Genomic DNA, 19,444 nt, shown 5'->3' on the forward strand with positions numbered 1-19,444 from the left:
ACTGTCACTAATCACTTAAAACACTCAGTACTTTATCACTGGTTCGCACTTATTCGCACTTTTTCTCTTCGGTGTTTATCGCTTGGAATCGCATTCAAAACTGAACTGAGTGGTCGCGTTTCGGCTCACTTATATATCCCTGGGAAGAATCTCGAACGATGTTTCCGATGTTTACGAGAACTTTCTAGGCGGGAGCGCTACTGAGTAGCGATCGCCTAATTCTAGAACGCGCGTACTTGCTATCTCCTTCGCACACTGCTACGTGCTTGTCGTACGACGTTCTAGAGTTCTCGGTCTAGCTTCGAGAAGGTTCTTATCTTTTCTCTCTTTCGCGTATCAAACAGTGCTTGTCCCACACCTAGAAAATTCGTTCTAGAATATTCCTTCATCGAAGGGGTATAACCAGGCCTGAAAACGCCTGAAAACGGGTCTGCTGAAAAGTGTACCATTCGTCTATACGTGTTCTGAAACCGACTGAAAAAATGTTTCAGCCTCCTGAAAACTACGGCAACATTGTGTAAATTTCGATTTTCTAATATGTGATTGACCCTCTCCTGAAACGGTCATAAATCATATTTCAGCCTGCTGAAAAGTTCTCTAAGTAGTGGAAAAATCTAAAAACATTGCAGTTGACCCGTCTTCGTAACACTACCCTCTCCTTAGACATGCTCGTCCCGAGCATCATCACTTCCTTTCTTCATTATCCTTTTACATCGCGACCGAGTCTGTGAATCCTTATCGCCTGCACAAGCTTTACATTTCTTGATCCAGTCTTCTACATCTTCCCGATAATTAATCCAGTAAAATATTTCTTTAACCTTACTAAGAGTCCCTTTTACTCCTAAATGTCCACTAGACAACTCAACATGACACATTTCTAATATGTCGCGAACCTTGGATCTTGGCACCACTAACTGCAAATGATCGCCTTGAGCATTTTTCAATTTGCGACATAACACTCCATTATGTAGAACTAAACTGTCCCATTCAGCCCAGTAACTCTTAGTAGTGTTACTTGTAGATGCAACTTCACTCCATTGTGGCTTGACAGCTGAAGATTTCATCCAGTCCAGAATTGGTTTAATGTCACAATCCTCTTGCTGTGCTATCTGCATCAATCTCCCACCGAAATCTGAATGAATGGTAGCTGTTCGAAGCATCCTCACGTTACCATCCCTTCCGTCCTGTTTGGTGACTTTTTCACTTGGCCTTTGAGACGCATCATCTGAACACCTTCTTAGCTCTCTTTCATGCGTCGATAACAAATCAGAAAATTTCTTTAATTGTTCCTCTGCCTTTGATAGGTGTATTGACAAGGCTTCCTCATAGTTACCCGGAAATGTTCGAACTGCGTTCCACTCTTGTTGCTTACTGGCCTGTCCGTCCACATCGATTACTCTACAGATGTCATAACCACAATTTGAAGAATTGCCTTTTAAGGAGACTTCCTGTTCTCCACACTTGAAGATCCCTTTTTCCAGATCTATTTTACATTTGTAAAACTTCATAAAGTCTAAACCGATTATACAGTCATCTACTATGTCAGCAAGAACTACCTTGTGTCTGTAAAAACGTTCACCAATCTTGAAGGTCGCGATACCTTCTCCCCGATCGGCTATGCATTGACCCGTAGCTGTAACAAGCTGTGCAGTTCCTCTAGAAGGGTTTCTAGAAAATGTCTTCAGAAGTTGGTGTCTGATTACTGTTCGTGAAGCTCCAGTATCAAGTGTCACATTACACTTAGTTCCATTGACTTCTCCGTCGATGACTAAGGTATTTCCACGTCTAGCCTTTACATCACCTCGGAAGTCTTTCTTAGGGCACGAAAACCTCATGTGCCCTACTTCCCCACAGATGTAACAGGTTGGCCCACGTTGACCAGTAGCTCTTTCCGTGACAGCCCTAATGCGGTAAGGTCGAGGATCTTTCTGAATCGCCTCTACCTCCAACGCATGGGCTAGAGCGTCCTTCAGGTTCTTGTGGTGACCAAGGTTCACTCTCAGCCTGACTTCACGATCTCTTATTCCATCTATGAAGGTTTGCACTAATATCTTGTCTGCTACATCTGGTAAGGATGCGTAAGCTTTCCTTACCAGCTTCTCTATTTCTACTCCCCATTTTTGCAAGCTTTCATTTGATTGCTGTATCCTATCCTTTAATTGAGCCCTATAGACGTGCTCTAAGTGTGCATCTCCGTACCGTGATTCCAGGGCATCCAGCAGTTGCTTCAACGTCACTTTACCTGTCTTGGTATCTAGTATGGTGAGGGCTTCATCTCGCAGTCCCATAATAAGGGCGGTGACAGCTTGATCGTCATTCCACCTGTTTGACTCTACTACAGTCTCAAACTGTACCTTGTACGCGCCCCAAGAAGATTTACCATCAAAGGGAGGCACTTTTAGATTTCCAGATGGTGCTACAGACGTTACGACACCCGTGGTCTTTAAGCACTGCATTTCATGTTCCAATCCGAGAATCCGTTTGTCCTGTTTTGCTAGCTTGCTATCCACGTCAGATTCCAAATTTTCAATTTTTTTATCAACTTCTTGTTTCAAATCTCCTAATTTTTCCCCTATACGACGAGCCTGTTCTTCCATCATACGACGTGTCTGAGCCTGTTCTTCAACCATTTGGCGTGCCTGTTCTTCTTGACGGCGAGCCTGTTCCTCTTGACGGCGGGCCTGTTCCTCCATCAAGCGCCGAACTTGTTCTTCCTGATGACGGGCCTGTTCCTCTTGACGTCGAGCCTGTTCCTCTTGTCGTCGTGCCTGTTCCTCTTGTCGTCGTGCCTGTTCTTCCATCATTTGTCGCAGAGCTAGGAGGATGTTAGCATCGTTGCTTTCGCCTATCCCGCGGTTCGCATCGAAACTCTGTCTCCGGGCGGCGTCGCGTGCTGCTTGTGCCCTGGTCTGCACTCCCTCCGCAGCTGAAGACTCTGTTACAAACTCCTCTTGACTCTCCCTTGGAGTAATTGGCATTTTTCTATCCCACTTCTGACACCAAAATGTTACGAGCTAGCGGATCGGATAGAAACTGCCGTCGATTTCTTCAAGGGTTTATTTCAATAAAATCTACGAGGAATTCGTTAACACTAATATCTGGAAATTACGCACAGAAAAGCACTAAAAACACACACAATGAAACACTGTCACTAATCACTTAAAACACTCAGTACTTTATCACTGGTTCGCACTTATTCGCACTTTTTCTCTTCGGTGTTTATCGCTTGGAATCGCATTCAAAACTGAACTGAGTGGTCGCGTTTCGGCTCACTTATATATCCCTGGGAAGAATCTCGAACGATGTTTCCGATGTTTACGAGAACTTTCTAGGCGGGAGCGCTACTGAGTAGCGATCGCCTAATTCTAGAACGCGCGTACTTGCTATCTCCTTCGCACACTGCTACGTGCTTGTCGTACGACGTTCTAGAGTTCTCGGTCTAGCTTCGAGAAGGTTCTTATCTTTTCTCTCTTTCGCGTATCAAACAGTGCTTGTCCCACACCTAGAAAATTCGTTCTAGAATATTCCTTCATCGAAGGGGTATAACCAGGCCTGAAAACGCCTGAAAACGGGTCTGCTGAAAAGTGTACCATTCGTCTATACGTGTTCTGAAACCGACTGAAAAAATGTTTCAGCCTCCTGAAAACTACGGCAACATTGTGTAAATTTCGATTTTCTAATATGTGATTGACCCTCTCCTGAAACGGTCATAAATCATATTTCAGCCTGCTGAAAAGTTCTCTAAGTAGTGGAAAAATCTAAAAACATTGCAGTTGACCCGTCTTCGTAACAATATAGATAACTTATAAAATACAGTGTAAACTCTATATAACGACACTGCAGGGACTGTGCATTTTATGGCGTTATAGAGAGTCGTCGTTAAATGGAGAGAAGAAAAATCAGAATTAGAAAAAAGAAAAGTATGTTTCAGTCTAGTCTTAGTAGTTATGTACACAAAATGAATCTTATTTGAACAATATTGAATATAGTCTGTTATTTTTGTCTGACGTCTTTTGCTACCAGTCATGGTCAAAAATGTACACAGTTGCGCAGTTTTTATTAATTTTAGAAACTTTAAAGGTACTTTTCATTCCTCAATTGTTGTCGTTATTGAGAGTGTTTGTGATGCTATGAAGAGTGTATCATTGTATGGTTGACAAGCTAAACCAACCAAGAGAGTTTGTCGTTAAACCAAGTGATGTTACATGGAGTTTACACTGTATATATAATTAACTTAACATTAGTTAAGTCACACACATATATTTTAGTAAATAATTAGAAGCGTAAACCGAATATTCCAATCATAGCACACATGAAGCCAAAATGAGTCCTTAGTTTCTTTAACACTCATAAATTACTAGTTCATTCTACATTAGCCCAAAAAACTACTCAAATTCAAAGTCATATTACAATGTACACTTATGAACGTCAAAAAAGAAATATACATTGAATGCTTCTACTGCTTGCTTGCATGCTTTTACAGTTACTGCCAGTTCTCAAGAAGGGATAGATATAACTCCTCATTATCCATACACAAATAATAAAATAATAAATAATACAAAAGGATGGAAAATGTTCACTCTATATAATATTTAGGAAGCAATCAATCAACCGGCTCTGTAACTGATAACCTGATAGCCTTATCATGTATGTAATATGATCATACATTTGTAATAAAATAACTTTAATATGTTTCCAATATTTTCATAATAAGCATATTTTGCTAGTCAATATACATATTATATATTTGAACAAAAATATAATAAAGAGTGACCTATCTTGTGTCTTGCTAGCTTTTTGAGCTTTTGTACTTCATTAACCAAATAAATAGGTACTTACATTACTATGATAAGGGTAAAAATAGTTATCAAATTTAAGGATAACAATGTAGATATCATATCTTGCCACATAAACAACTTTATATTCTCACACAAACATATATATGGATATAATATTGTGTATGAGAGAGATAATAGGCCTAATTTTATTGTTGTCTTCATATTCAGTATTTATGTAACTAGTTTTGACATTTTGCCAATGTTGATCTATAAGAATGATACAATTTTAAACGGCATATTTTCATACATGAATTCTTAAATACATTTCCAAAACACAATTTTTTTCTTGCCAAGAAATAGAAGAAATCCTGTGTCTGACAGGCCACCAGGCATAAATCACCTTTGTATTATCTCAAAGCAAAAAATGTAATTAATTGTGTCTACAATAACCCTGTAATAATAATTGTAATCATCCCTGTAATATGTGCTGCAAAACTCTAACTTGCATCAAATACAATTTTGTTATATATAACTTTGCTGCTGTAAAAACTAAAACTTTCTTATAACTGGGTTACAAAGGCAGATAATACAATCATATAATCAGATAAAGTTATGTAGATAACGATAAAAAATAAAATAATATCAAGTAAATCTATACACATGGCATGAGCATTACTTTTATACTACTTTTATTACACAGCATAGTTATTTTTGCATGAAATCTTTTATTATATTAGTAATAGGTGATCATGGTGTGACTCACTGAAATGTGCGACTTACTGAATAAAAAAATATATTGTAATGGTAGAACAAGTCAAAATTTAAGTTTAAATTTAAAAGAAAAAGATCCTTATCAAATGTATTGTTTATCTATATATTCTATAATCACTACAGTATTATGATAAAGAGGAAAGACTATTGCTATTGTTTGTAATGAATAAACTATAAAATCAATTTCAGCAATTCTTTCACTAATACTCTTTCTTGAGATTGATCTCAGGAACTACAGGTTTGTTTAATATTTGAGCTAGCGTGGATAAGTGATTTATTTATTTAAATGTCACTAATATATTTTTACAATTACAGTCAAAATAACTGACTGCATAACTGACAAAAAGTGCAAAATTTTGAAATTCATGTAAATAATAGTTACATATTATTCAAACATAAAAAATAGCCAAATAGATGTTAATAGTTATATTTTCTAGTTTTATTAAATCAATATCTATTGAAATCAAAGATATAATCATCATCATTGGTGAATATTACAATAATTAAAATTTGAAATATGTACGTGTAAGATTACTCTAAGTATTGGAATGCTTATTAGATCAATATCTAATAAGCATTCCAATACTTAGATCAGTATCAATATACTTACTTATAATTATATCCTAATTATGAAATATTTGCAAAAAGTATTCCTTATATAACCTGTGGTAATATTCTTATATGTATTATCATGCATGTAATATATATGATCACTGTACTTAAAAAAAGATTACAAAAATATAATTAATTATTTATCTACCCCACATTAGCATAAATTATGTCTTGCTATAAACAATCCAAGTGGAATCCTATTAGACAAGCGCCTACTGACCTAATAGTGCTAATTAGATTAGACACCATCTTATATATAAATTAATCCTGATTACAAGATGTTATACACAATTTTTTGTAAAAAAACTCCAATTATTATTTTATTATGCCATATTATATTTTTATGTTTAAAATTCAATTAGGAATATTAACTAAGCAAACTATAATATTTTTACATACCAAAGGTCTCACAGCCAATATCATCAGTAGATTGTTTCTTCATCAATCAACTTGTTTAGCACACACTGCGGAATTTTCTACACCGGTAAATATTGCGAAAAACATCACTATTCAGGAGGTCACCGTGCTACGAAGATATTTATTTCAATTTAAAACAAGACAATTGTCGCGCGAGCACAGGAAACTACGCAAATAATATAATTTAGGAGCTAATAGCTATGCAGAGATAGATGTGGATCAAGGCTCAAATACTTCGTTAGTTAATGTAAATATACATAGGTACCGGTCTACAACAAATTTTCCCCCTACTTCTGGTCCACCGATAAGCACTGAATGCAATTGTTCCACAAATAAACTGAGTGTTTTTGGATAATTTTATGCATCGAAGCACAAAAATCGCCTTTCTTTTCTGACGGACGACATGCGTGAATGAATGTTGCCACTTGCCATTTGTAAAATGTTTGTGCAATTACTAAAATGTATTATGTATATAGATGTCTATAATGTACTACTAATTTAATAAAAATATATTTCTACATTAAATCACTTATTTATTTTGTATTACCATACTAAGACGATACATACTATATTGAATAATACCAAAAGTTAAAAGCTAAAAAGCTTTTAAAATTAAAATTTAAGGTTAACTGTCAAAATATAAATTTCGTTGATATTTAATACGTCATAGCTTGTGATTTTCCAATTTGTTTTGGGAACGGTTTTATTGGGAAAATAACTTTATTTATGTAGGTAACAAAGTACAGTTTTGAACGTCGACAAAAAAGCTGTTAAATTGATTCTAAATTTACGTTAACTACCTGTTCACAAGTCTAGGGCGTAGATCGGGTGAAAAGAACTGGTAAGAAACTCTCTGGCTCCCTTTTTAATCATGACGCCGCCGCCATGAATATTTTACTGGAGCAAATAAATTGGTGGGCATGGTTAGTCGTAGGGTTAAATAAGTTCTGATTCAAATATTATATACTGATGAAATTTAAAAAAATTCCTTTATATTTTTTTTAACATACAACATGGCTTCAGGAATATACAACTCGTGTATATTACAGTGAATTTTATTTCTAATTACTTACTTAATTATCTGTATACTCTAATGTCTTTAAAAAATAAATGTCTTTTATCTTTCAAAAAATCTTATATATATATATATTAGCGATGGTAACACTGCAATTTCAATTCAATTTGGCCTGCGCCTTGGGCAAAAATAAAAAAAAAACAATTTGTTAGCAAATACAATGTAAATATTATGATCTGAATAAAATAAGAAAAGTTTTATAAATTATGTCATCATTTTTGTGTTTTTTATGCCACAGTACAGTGAATGATGAGACCAATGAAGAAACACGCGAGAAATATAAGGAAGTCGTCGGTATTCATGTAAAAACCAATTTAGTTATTCTTAAAATATTTGCGTAAGCCTGCATACTTAGGAGACCGCCTGTATGTCTGTGATCTATTGAAATATACGTAGCCACTGCTGTATTAACCGTCGGTGTGGTGAAGTAGTATTTTATTACAACCAGGTTCTATTTATACAATTGTTTTTAATTTATCACAATCACTCACAGATAAAAACACATTTCATCAAAATAAGGACAATTTTGGAATAAACATAACATTTATACCTGCCTACCTTAGGAAGGAAGGAAGTAGGTCTTCCTTCCCTAAACAGAAAAATATATAAATCTGATATGATCCGTAGCATCAATTCATCCCATTGTGGGATCTCAATTGACAATGTTATGTATTATTTCAGTTGTGCCCTGACTCTCACCTGTGCTATATATGTTGCCATGTCTTACATAAACTCTTCATGTTTCGTTCAATTTGTTTGAAGCGTAGTTTGGAGTATCCTGTATTATTTAGGTGAGTTTACTAATATCTGATGTTAAAATACATAAAAGTTTTATAAAAAGCAGCATATTGCTTTGTGTGCTTTACATAATTTTAATAAGTTATTTAGTTTGATGATCTTGCTAGAATTGCAATTAAAATAATTAATTAAAAGTTATAGTAGTCAAATTTGCTCTACTATTTTAAATGTGTATCAAGTCGAATCGACTTATAATAAAAAGTCATAATTGTGGTCAAGACATTTATAGTATCAATTACATCTTAATTTTGAAACTTGAATTTTCAGTGAAAAGGGTACAATCAATTTACACAGAAGTGATATAGAAATAAACATATTATGTCCAGAAGAATGTGACCAATACCAAGAAAAACAATATCATTATGACTATAATAATGATTTCAACACACATTTTAATGATAATAGATTTAATGATAACCAGTATGTTGAGTTAGAGGATGAATATGACTATTTTAATAAAAATCAATATGATGTTGAAAAGGTTACTGAAAACTATGACTATATTAATGAAAAACCAGATGCGGTGCTAAATGATGAACATTTTCATAATTTTAATCAAAATTTTGATTATTTTAAATATAATGAAGTTATACCACAGATAAATACTTTACAAGTAAATAAAAATAATGAAAATATTGGATTTAATTATAATGACGGTAGAACTAATGATTATTCAAATGTTTTTAGTCAAAATACCTTTGATATTCCATTAGATGATTATGAGAATCAAATAAAACATACAATTATAAATCAATCTTATGTAGAGAAGCGAAATAATGTAAATACAGAAAAAAATAATGATTTAGAAACCAATTATTCACAAAATGCCCATATAATTAATAATGTTATTGAGGAGGATAGAGAGAAAATTTTAGACAATGTAAACGAAATTGATCATATTATTGAACAAGATAATGATTTTAATGATAATGAAGAAACTAATCATATATCAACTGATGATGAAACTCAGAGCAACATACTAAATACTTCCGATGATACAAAAGTTGAAGAAAGTGGTGAAGTTGAAGGTATACAGGAAATAAATATTAAAAAGAAAAAGAAGAAAGGTTTTAAAAAGATAGTCTTATCCTTAGAAGAACAGAAAAAGGAATTAGAAAGAAATAGAAAATGTAAGAAGTACACAGAAGCTGAGTTTAAATGTTATAATTGTGCAATTGGCTTCTTGTTTAAGGACACATACCAGGCTCATATGATGAGGCATGAGGAGGTAAGTAGATATCGAGTAATATCAAAATAAACATATTTGCTCTCTATTCTAAAAATGTTTCACTCATTAAGCTTTTTAAAGTAATTTCGTAGCCAAATTTTAAAGATCAGCCTTTCAGTGGCACAAGCGAGCTTTCAATGTAGCTTTAATATCGATTTTAATTATGATTTCTCATAAACAATGTCAAGTATCACTCTAACGGATTTCAAAGAAAATCTATGTATGCTATGACGAGTAATTTTAAATATTTTCTGATAAAAAATTTGTTTAGACAATATAATGTATTTTTATTAATTACTAGAGCCCTGCCCCGGCTTGGCACGGGTGCAATGCTGATACTAAACTGACACTACAGAAAATCTGTGAACGTTGTATATAAAAATGTGGGTTATACATAAGAGATAGACAGACATATACCATCACGGACTCTGTAGACCTTTTCAATGTGTACAATACTTAGTAGGTACATTATTTTGATAAAACTCGTAGGGTTCAGCCTGCGTTTGCAAAAATATATAATAAGCGGAAAAAATGTAATTATTTACGACATCACATTAGAAACCTCAAAAATAACAGTACTTCTCCACTATTTAATGGATGTTATTATACATATTAACCTTCCTCTTGAATCACTCTATTTATTAAAAAGAACCGGATCAAAATCCGTTGCGTAGTTTCAAAGATTTAAGCATACAAAGGGACATAGGGACAGAGAAAGCGACTTTGTTTTATACTATGTAGTGATTATCTTGTTATGTTACCAGTGCAATAAGTAGTAGATAGTCATTGATAATTTCGCGTCAGCATTCATAGCCTCCGTGGCGCAATTGGCTAGCGCGTTCGGCTGTTAACCGAAAGGTTGGTGGTTCGAGCCCACCCGGGGGCGGATATTTTTATATTTTCTTTTTTATGCAAATAAAAGAAAACATTTGATTTTCTGTACTTCAGTATCATAAATATATCAAAATTAAATCAAATAAATATCTTCGACATTATGTTTATTAAAATCATTTTTGAAATATATTTCTAGATATCTAGACAATGTTTAAAGGGTCTCGATTTAATTTACCAAATTACATTATTTGTAACAAAAATGTATTGCAGTCAAATGGCGAATTTCGTTGTCTCACATGCACGCTAAGATTCTCAACTCATGCGCTCCTACGGACACACAATACATCCCACTCGGACATATATGAATGTCTGAATTGCGGTCAAGTGCTAAAGCCGAGAGCAAAACGGACACACCCATGCTTCAAAACGAAATGCGAGGAAAATGTCTCGTGTCATTTGTGTGGGAATCTTTTTAGGTGGGTATCGCTTCAACTGCGCAAGCGTCTTGTCAAAGTTGTTGTTGGTCTAGTGTCAAAGTCAAAGTCAAAATTCATTTATTGATATAGGTAACACAATGTACACTTATGAACGTCAAAAAAAAAATGACTCTAGTTTTACATTTACTGTCAGTTCTCGAATCAAGGGCGTAGAACGGAAGAGAAGAACTGGGAATAAACTCTTCTTATTGGTGTCTTCAGTGTATAACTCTAATCCTTCAGATCACCCCAGCTATAGACTTTCTATGTGTGCATTTCACATTTCCTCGAACGATGAAGGAAAACATCGTTCCTAATTTTCTTGACCAGTGACTCTTTATATCTAAATATTACCATGTTACAAGACAATATATAAATAAGTAAATAATGCGTAATTCAAGCCCCACCCTCATTTTACAAGACATATCGACCACCCCTCTCAAATTTGTTACATAATAATAATTATTATTTATTTATTTTACTCCCATATAACATTTACAACAATAAATAAGATTACTATACAATATAATACTTGAACGCTCCCTAATATATAGCGTATAGCATTTATTTAAATACATTAAAGTTAGACTTAGGGGGCGTCCATAAATTACGTGAGGTGTTTAAGGGGGGGAGGGGATCGAGTCAAATCTCATCTAATCTTACGTTTTTAATCTTAGAAATCTCGGCAAATATCACGCAATTTTTTTTTCTGATTGAAACAAAAAAAAAAGCAGAAAATTAAAAAAAACACCTCACGTAATTTATGGACGCCCCCTTACTTAGATTTTATTACAGAGATGCAAACGGCTTGCAGCAGCATCTGAGGCGGATTCATGCCAAGTCATCGAACCGACTACACTCTTGTACGATATGCAATGAGAATTTCACTAATCCGTCTGTATTGAAGACACATATGATGTAAGTAGTCAAAGAAACTAGCTTCTACTCTTTTCTGACCCGGGTTTTTTTATAGAACAGGCACCAAATTTTTTTTAATGGAATCTCGCTGTTGGCCTTAAAGGCCTTTACAGCTTAGCTCAGCCTGAAAGGGCGGGGTTCCCACGACTCGCTCATGGGCGTCTCCTGTGAGATTCGAACCTCGGCTTGGGCCATCGTGGGGGGTCAAGCGCCTGAAGAACCAAATCACCAAAGGAAGTGCAGGATGTTAAGCGATGCTCATGGACACTATCAAAAATCAAAATCAATATTAAAAATCATTTATTCATGTTGGTAACATAATGAAAAAAATCATAAAAATTATAACTTTAGTTTTTATCTGTTTTTTATAAGTTTTTAAAAAGAGCAATTATACGGCTTAAAAAAAGGGGTTTAGTTATAAGTCTGTTACATTCCAGGAAATTAATGTACACTGGACATGTAGCATTTTTAATTATTGTTGAACATATTAAAGAATTTTTGAAATTGAATGTATTAAAATGCTTCTAATTTTACATTTTCAAGGATGTAGAACGGAAGAGAAGAACTGGCAATAAACTAAATAAAGGCTCTCAATGCCAGAATCAATTTCAAAGATTTTTAATAGAAATTCGCATTTCCTGTAATGTAAAACACTTAATAGACGTTTTTAAAGTCGTAAAGCTTTTTATAAACTTATAAAAATTTTCGTAAGGTTTAACAATAACAAACTAAATTTAACAATGAGGTAAACTACCTGGGAACCATGCGATCTGTAGATGAGATTTGCATTTTTGATATAGAAATTGAAATTGAATGTCAGAATCGCGTTGCCGGCTTTTTAAGAATTGTTTCGCTCTTGAAGGACCCAAGTCGAATTGTTTGGGAAATCCTTTTGGTTTGGTTTATATAAAAATGATTCCAGCTAATATTTCGTTCAGTTCTGTGGTAGAAATTGTGTGCTAAATCAGGCGATACTACTTGTGAGTTTTTGACATATTATGTAAATTAAAGAAAAACACTTTTTTACGGACTATAGTTATGTATTATTGTATTTAAACTTATAATTATTTAGACATAATTTTAAATTTAAACCGATGCGACGTTTCGCGTGCTTTACAGCGTGCGTGGTCACGGTGACTGCAGACAAAGGTGTTGAATGTCAAAAAGTATGACAGCTGCAGAAAATGTTGTATTATCTGTATTTATTTCCCCGGAGTTGATATCGACATAACAATAATACATAACTATAATCCGTAAAAAAGTGTTTTTCTTTAAATGTGTAAAAGTTATGTTAATAAAAGACAATACTATATATAAATTAAAGTAAAAGAATTTTTTTTTATTGTTTTAGAAAACATATAAACCGAAAGTTTCAATGTGAGCAATGTCCGGCGGTGTACAAAAGCCCGTACACACTTGCGCAACACAAGAGGAAACACCAGGTGTTCGGTGAGAAGCACTGCTGTACACTTTGCGATGTGGTTTTTGATAGTCGGAAGAGTTTGTTAGCGCATTTCCGGCGGACAGCCGCTCATCAGAATAACGTGTAAGTTATTTTTTTTTTATAAAGGCCTGATGAATAAAAAGATAAAAGGTCTGAACCGCAGATTTGTGTTTCTGTATCGTGATCATTTTGTTTTTGGTCAAGCAGGTGATCACTCTTCTTGTCATTTGTCAATGTGGTTGACAGATGCCGGTACCATTTCTGTCTAAGGCAGGGTTTCCTCACAATCTTGTCCATTGGTCACAGCCGGGTTTCGAACCTGGGGGCGTAAAAGACGTGCACCTGCATAATACTGATAAAGTATTTGATTTTTTTATTGATGAGATTACGTCATCAGTAATTTACTTGTTTACCCACGAATAAAAAAAAAGTTTATATTTTTGAGAGCTTTGCTTACTTTTGTTGACAAGAGGAGAGGAGGGTTTTAAATTGCAGTAAATTTGCTTACTTGTATTGGCCTAGTGGCTTCAGCGTCCGACTCTCATACCTGTCATAGGTTCGATTCCCGGCTGTGCACCAATGGACTTTCTTTCTATATGCGCATTTAACATTTGCTCGAACGGTGACGGAAAACATCGTGAGGAAACCGACATGTCTTAGACACAAAAAGTCGACGACGTGTGTCACTGGAGGCTGATCACCTACTTGCCTATTGGATTTAAATATGATCATGAAACAGATTCAGAAATCTGAGGCCAACACCTTAAAGAGGTTGTAAGCGCCACTGATTTTTTTTAAATTTGCTTACGCAATACTTGAACCTGTGACTTAAACTAAAAAAGTATAAAATTATGAGATAAATTGTAAATATTTCAGCCTAGAATGTCCAATATGTGGCAGAGTTTGCGCAACACAAGTAGCGCTGGAGGCGCACGCGCAGACACACACGTCCGCCCAATACACGTGCACGCATTGCACTAACTCATACAGTACTAGAAAGTCGTTGATACGACATTTGCGGAGACATACGGGTCGGGATTTGATAGCGCCCGCAGTCTGCCATTTGTGTGGAAATAGTTTTAAGGTAAGTTATAAAAAAAAAATTTCCAAATTTGGTCTGGGCCGGCCAAATACCAACTGGTCAAATTCAGTGAAAGACTTCTCGAATTGTCTCTCTCTCTCTCTACTCGGAGATATTGCGTCTCTTTGCGTTTTCTACAAAGTGACTAGTTCTGAAGAATTGTTTTTGTTCCTGCCTCGTTCCAACACCGATTCATCATCCCCTGGCTGGAAGTCTTCCACAGTCAGTTAAAGGAGGCATTTTTTTTGCGAACTGTGGAATCCTGGTGGTGAGAGATAGGGTCTTCAACTATTCAAAGTTAGAGTGTGTTCTCCTCCCTCAAAGGCCGGCGACGCATCCACAAAAAATATAAATCTGTATCCACGGGGACTTATTAATCCCCCTTTTCAGATTCGTTTTAATTTAAATGATGAAAACACACACATTTAAAGTTTTTTACACTATATCTTAGATTTTCTCCCGTTAAATCTTATGAATGTGTCTGTCTCTTTTGAATTTCGCTTTTTCGTTTTATCGACTTTGAAAATTTAATTATTTTAGTTTTTGTCAAAATTAAAGATTGATATTAAAATGACATTCGTCTCATTGAAAACAACATTTTAGAAATTTTCTACCAGATGTGAATTGCATACGTGTTAGAAATTTTTAGTTATTATTAATATAAATTGTTTCAGGGCAAGAACAAATTAAACAGACATTTGAAACAAGTGTGCGAGAAGGCAAAATTGGAGGAACAACTCGCTTCTTTATATGAATAAAACTGTGATATTAAAATATATTTATTTAAATAAATGTGTTTTTATTAAAATAAACTCGTATTTAAAGTGTGAAGTTATGGCAAAAGTATTTGGTGTTAATAAGCATTGTGTTGAAAATCTCTTCTTTGACACAATGTAAGAGGAACTTTAAAAAAAAATACGTTTATTTTGGAACATAAGATCATCAAGGTATCACTTATTCCACGTCATTAAATTAGAACCTGTTGGCATCCCTACTCATCGGCAAAGAAGACAGAGGGTGTTGGCCGAGAGAAAAAGCCTAGTTAAAAACTCTCAGTACTCTCTAAAAAAGCAAATCATCAAACAATACTACAATATTTAAACCAAATATAGCAAATTAATTAGAAGCAGCCAGCCTAGCGCTAATCCCAGGCCCTTGATCAACAAGATAATCGCTAACTTTATAAACTTATTTATATATAAATATATAATATATTAAACTTAAATAAAGTGGAAATGCATATAATAAAATAAAGAAGGCATAAATTCAAATATTTTATTCAAGATTGCAATAGATTGAAACATTGCAATGCGGCAAATGCAATCAAACTATAATTGTTCATGGCTTTGACGATTATTTTATTTAAAATATCGCTGCAGTCCACTAGAATGTTCTTTTCCTCTTTTTGAAAGACCTCAGCTTTAGTTAAATTCCATTTCTTTCGCCATATTTCGGTAATAGTCGAGCGTTTAAGAGATTTATCATCTTGTGACTGACTAAATTTATTGCTTTGACTAAATCTTGTGTTTTGACTGAATTGTGTTATTTTAATATGTTTTTTCAACAATGTTTCCAATAAATGAAATATGTAAGCGAGGTTTTCGGTTTTATCTATATTTGTTAATTCAATTGTGTCTGTTTCTAAATTTTCATGGAACGATTCGAGAATTTTAATGATTTTTTCGATTGTATACTTTATTATGTTTTTCGATTTGTTCAGGAGAAGCAGGCGTCCGATAGATTCGTCTGTTTTGAAAAACTGTGAAAAAATTGAGAAATAACAAAAATATTATACTAAAAAAACTGAAATATTTACGAAAACATAAAAACTAAATTCATATTAGTCAAATGAGCTGCGAGTGCTTAAGCACAAGGTTACAGTAGCTGACTTCCGTTCGTCAAAAATTTGACAGAAGTTTTTAAAAGGCCGGCAACGCACCCTCTAACATAGGTGTTCATGGACTGTGATGACAGCCCTTTTATGTGTTTCCCGTAGACTAGTCTTCCTCCCTTAACTGGTAAAAAAATATTAGTAGTAAACGAATATTACCACATTCACATCACATTTCCTCTCGTAAATTGTCGAAATTAAATTTGCTATAAATTCCAACATCTCATCAAGGAAACTCGGATAATTTTCGTTTTCATGTAATCTATCTATAAGTTCACCTAGGACCTGAAAATTTGTTGAAGATAAAACTAACAAAAACTATTTTTGCAACTTAACAAAGACACGATACATAGGTTTTTTTTAATATTTGGTTAATCATTGAGCAGTGTTGGCCTAGTGGCTTCAGCGTGCGACTCTCATGCCTGAGGTCGTAGGTTCGATACCCGGCTGTGCACCAATGGACTATCCTATGTGCGCATTTAATTTGCTCGAACGGTGAAGGAAAACATCGTGAGGAAACCGACATGTCTTAGGCCCAAAATGACGTGTGTCAGGCACAGAAGGCTGATCAATCACATGATAAATGATCAAGAATATAATCTATATTCTTTATATATGGGATTATATCTTGATTATATAATCTATATAATCAAGATATAATCCCATAACCTGAAAAAGTTTTAGCCCTACTGATTTTAATACATTTTATAAGTTAGTTAAAAGAGGGTACCTTAGCGATTTCGTAATTAATTTCGACGGTAGAATCAAAAAGCGGTGTTTGACTTAGGTACCTGAATAGGCAATGTGAGGACTGGTTAAGCCAGTGCGTAGATTGAGATGCTAAAAACAATAAGAATAAATAAAATAAATAAATAATAAATAAAAAGATTCTTTATTTGACCCAAAACAAATACCACATTACACATATTACAACATTCATTGTGGTCAACCTTATATATAATATACATCTATGAGTATATTATATATAGATAGAATATATTATATAGAATTGAAAAAACGTTTAATTTTTTAGAAATTATGACAATATCCAAACATATTCATATAAAGTACGTAGATGTAAAAGATTGTGAAGAATGTATTTAATTGAAATTTGATCATCGAGTTAATTAATTCTGGTTTTGATAAGTCAAAGTCAAAATTCATTTATTCATATAGGTAACATACTGTACACTTATGAACTGCCAGTTGTCAAATCAAGGGCTTAGAACGGAAGAGAAGGCAAGGCAATAAACTCTCCACCACTAATATAATATGTGAAATTTGCTCAATTAAATGATGACCTGTGATAGGCACAGAAACCTTTGTACCTGTTTGCTTCAGAACAGTTTGCGTACGTAAATGCTTATAAATTGCTGTAGTAAGAAATTAAACGGAATTTCTACAGTCATGCAACCTGTACTCGTATAGTCGTTTTAAGTGGAATATAGTGTTTTTTTTATTTATGTAAAAGCAATCAAAAAAATATATTTCTAAATGAGCAATTTGATATTCACCACTGTGGGGAACCAGATACCCACTGAAATATTTCTGAATCAATTCGACATATATAAGGTCGTTGAAAAGAGCGTATCTTAAAAGACCGGTAACGCACCCGTGCTTTGGCATTAAGAGTGTCCATGGGCGGCGGTATCACTTGTCTGTGAGCCATCTTCCTGTTTGCTCTGTTATATAAAAAGGATTCACCCCGATATTAATGAAATTTCCCATTAAAACAACAAAACACTTCCACCCTAAACCAATTGCCGATATATAAATGTATCATTATCAATAATAATTTATAACACATAAATTTCACTCGTAATTTTAAATATATACTTAAATTGCATATTACCAGTTGATGATCTGCTTTTAAAACCAGAATCTGATGCATGGCTATCAACATCAATTTTATTTAAATAGGCTTTAATTTTATTAAATTCCCCCATCACTTTGAATGGTATTACTTCCCCTTGAGATTCCGTTAAATCATCACTTTCGTTCAATTCGAAGTCATTAAATCGTGAATTTTCAGTATTTGTATTAATAGCTTCGTTTTCATAAGTATTATTTGTTTTTGATTCTTTTAAATCATTTTCAGTATTGACATTCGTTTTCAATTTGTCTCCAGGTGTTATTTTATTTAAATTAGTATTTTTTACTTTAATATCTCCATTGCTTTCTATATTTTGAAGATTTGTATCAAAAAGTGAGTCGCATTTGTTTTTTAAGTATATCAACTCATTTTGACTGCTATAGATTTGTGCGCTAACGCACGGAGATTCTAATGTCAGTACATTTTGGCTTTCTTCAAAAATATTATTTGAGTTATCAGTCATCTCTCTTATCTGTGTTGAATTTTGAATTACATTTGATGTTACAGTATTTTGCGATTCAAAAATAATATTATCGATCATTTGTATTTCATTGGATTCATCAAAATTAACATCTTTCGGTTTTAAAGTAGCATTCTCCAATATTATAATATTGTTTTGTGGCGAATTTATAGTATTTGAACATTCTATCGTTTTCGGGTTTATATGATCTATTTGTGTTTGGACGTTTTTAATTTCGTTTGAAACTTGAATTACTTTTGGAGATTCATATTGTGTTTCAGCTGTTTGGACACTGTTTACATCTATAATACTCTCTGTGTACACAATTGGTTTTAATTTTTTTCTTACGTGAACTTGTATTTCAGAATCAACTCTATTTTCTAGTCCACTGTGTTCAATTTCGTTTTTTCTTTTCATATCGAGAATTTTCTTATTGTTTAAATAATTCGGTTGTACGGAAATACAATCTTGGCTTTGACTTATGTGTGTGTAGTTTTGAGTATAGCACGAGTTTGAGGCTTGTGCTTCAAGTATGTTAGTAGATATCGATTGAGGCTGGTTATTTTCAATCTCTTTTAATAAATTATTTTCCAATCTTTGTTTTAATTCCTTATCCAACGTTCCAAATTCTAAATTAGTATTTGTTTGTATTTTTGGTTGTATAGGTAAACTAACATTTTCATTATCTTGGGAGGCTGGCGAGTTAGCTGCGTGTAATAAACTCTGCAAATATTTGGAGCGTAGGAATATTTTCAAGGATATATGTTTATCGTTGAATAGATTTAATT

At 33.8% G+C, this 19,444-nt stretch overlaps 3 protein-coding genes and 1 non-coding gene across 11 annotated transcripts in view; 2 read left to right on the plus strand and 2 right to left on the minus strand.

The window, feature by feature from the left end:
- The window catches only part of LOC110996003 (oxysterol-binding protein-related protein 8), a 39,691-nt gene extending 32,698 nt beyond the window's left edge, over positions 1–6,993 (minus strand). For 4 of the 5 annotated variants that reach the window (XM_045633245.1, XM_045633243.1, XM_022263483.2 and 1 more), the window contains exon 1: positions 6,561–6,993. In XM_045633245.1, coding sequence (XP_045489201.1) covers positions 6,561–6,603 — 43 coding nt within the window. In that variant the 5' untranslated portion in view covers positions 6,604–6,993. The remainder of the gene's footprint in view (positions 1–6,560) is intronic. The other variant, XM_045633244.1, reaches the window with a different exon arrangement.
- Positions 6,994–7,780: 787 nt separating this feature from the next.
- LOC110996007 (myoneurin) lies at positions 7,781–15,199 on the plus strand. Of its 4 annotated transcripts, XM_045633259.1 has the most exons (9): positions 7,781–7,815; positions 7,892–7,955; positions 8,335–8,444; positions 8,719–9,679; positions 10,784–10,989; positions 11,785–11,907; positions 13,259–13,453; positions 14,228–14,435; positions 15,107–15,193. In XM_045633259.1, the coding sequence occupies exons 3-9, from the start codon at positions 8,392–8,394 to the stop codon at positions 15,188–15,190; spliced, it is 1,830 nt and encodes a 609-aa protein (XP_045489215.1). In that variant the 5' UTR covers positions 7,781–7,815; positions 7,892–7,955; positions 8,335–8,391; the 3' UTR covers positions 15,191–15,193. The 4 variants fall into 4 exon arrangements, with proteins under 4 accessions (XP_045489215.1, XP_022119179.2, XP_022119180.2 ...); XM_022263487.2 differs by lacking the exon at positions 7,781–7,815 and having other exon boundaries at positions 7,816–7,955; positions 15,107–15,199; XM_022263488.2 differs by lacking the exons at positions 7,781–7,815; positions 7,892–7,955 and adding an exon at positions 7,962–8,101.
- Trnan-guu lies at positions 10,492–10,565 on the plus strand. The gene has a single exon. It is a non-coding gene; the product is annotated as a tRNA-Asn (tRNA).
- Positions 15,200–15,711: 512 nt separating the features above from the next.
- LOC123690180 lies at positions 15,712–18,948 on the minus strand. Its single transcript, XM_045633286.1, has 4 exons — positions 18,176–18,948; positions 17,054–17,163; positions 16,483–16,608; positions 15,712–16,191 (listed from the first exon to the last, which is right to left on the minus strand). The coding sequence occupies exons 1-4, from the start codon at positions 18,735–18,737 to the stop codon at positions 15,712–15,714; spliced, it is 1,278 nt and encodes a 425-aa protein (XP_045489242.1). The 5' UTR covers positions 18,738–18,948.
- Positions 18,949–19,444: the final 496 nt, after the last annotated feature.

Source organism: Pieris rapae, chromosome 22, assembly GCF_905147795.1.
Source record: "Pieris rapae chromosome 22, ilPieRapa1.1, whole genome shotgun sequence".
Taxonomy (NCBI): Eukaryota; Metazoa; Arthropoda; class Insecta; order Lepidoptera; family Pieridae; genus Pieris; species Pieris rapae.

Excerpts from the sequence above, each read along its gene's own strand:
- LOC123690180 (XM_045633286.1), bottom strand. The coding sequence starts at position 18,737 with ATGATCGATAATATTATTTTTGAATCGCAAAATACTGTAACATCAAAT. Across the intron at positions 17,164-18,175 it reads TAAAAGCAGATCATCAACTG|CATCTCAATCTACGCACTGG; the intron begins GTAATATGCAAT and ends TATTGTTTTTAG. Across the intron at positions 16,609-17,053 it reads TTAATTACGAAATCGCTAAG|GTCCTAGGTGAACTTATAGA; the intron begins GTACCCTCTTTT and ends ACAAATTTTCAG.
- LOC110996007 (XM_022263487.2), top strand. The coding sequence starts at position 7,860 with ATGTCATCATTTTTGTGTTTTTTATGCCACAGTACAGTGAATGATGAG. Across the intron at positions 8,445-8,718 it reads GAGTATCCTGTATTATTTAG|TGAAAAGGGTACAATCAATT; the intron begins GTGAGTTTACTA and ends TTGAATTTTCAG. Across the intron at positions 10,990-11,784 it reads TTGTGTGGGAATCTTTTTAG|AGATGCAAACGGCTTGCAGC; the intron begins GTGGGTATCGCT and ends ATTTTATTACAG.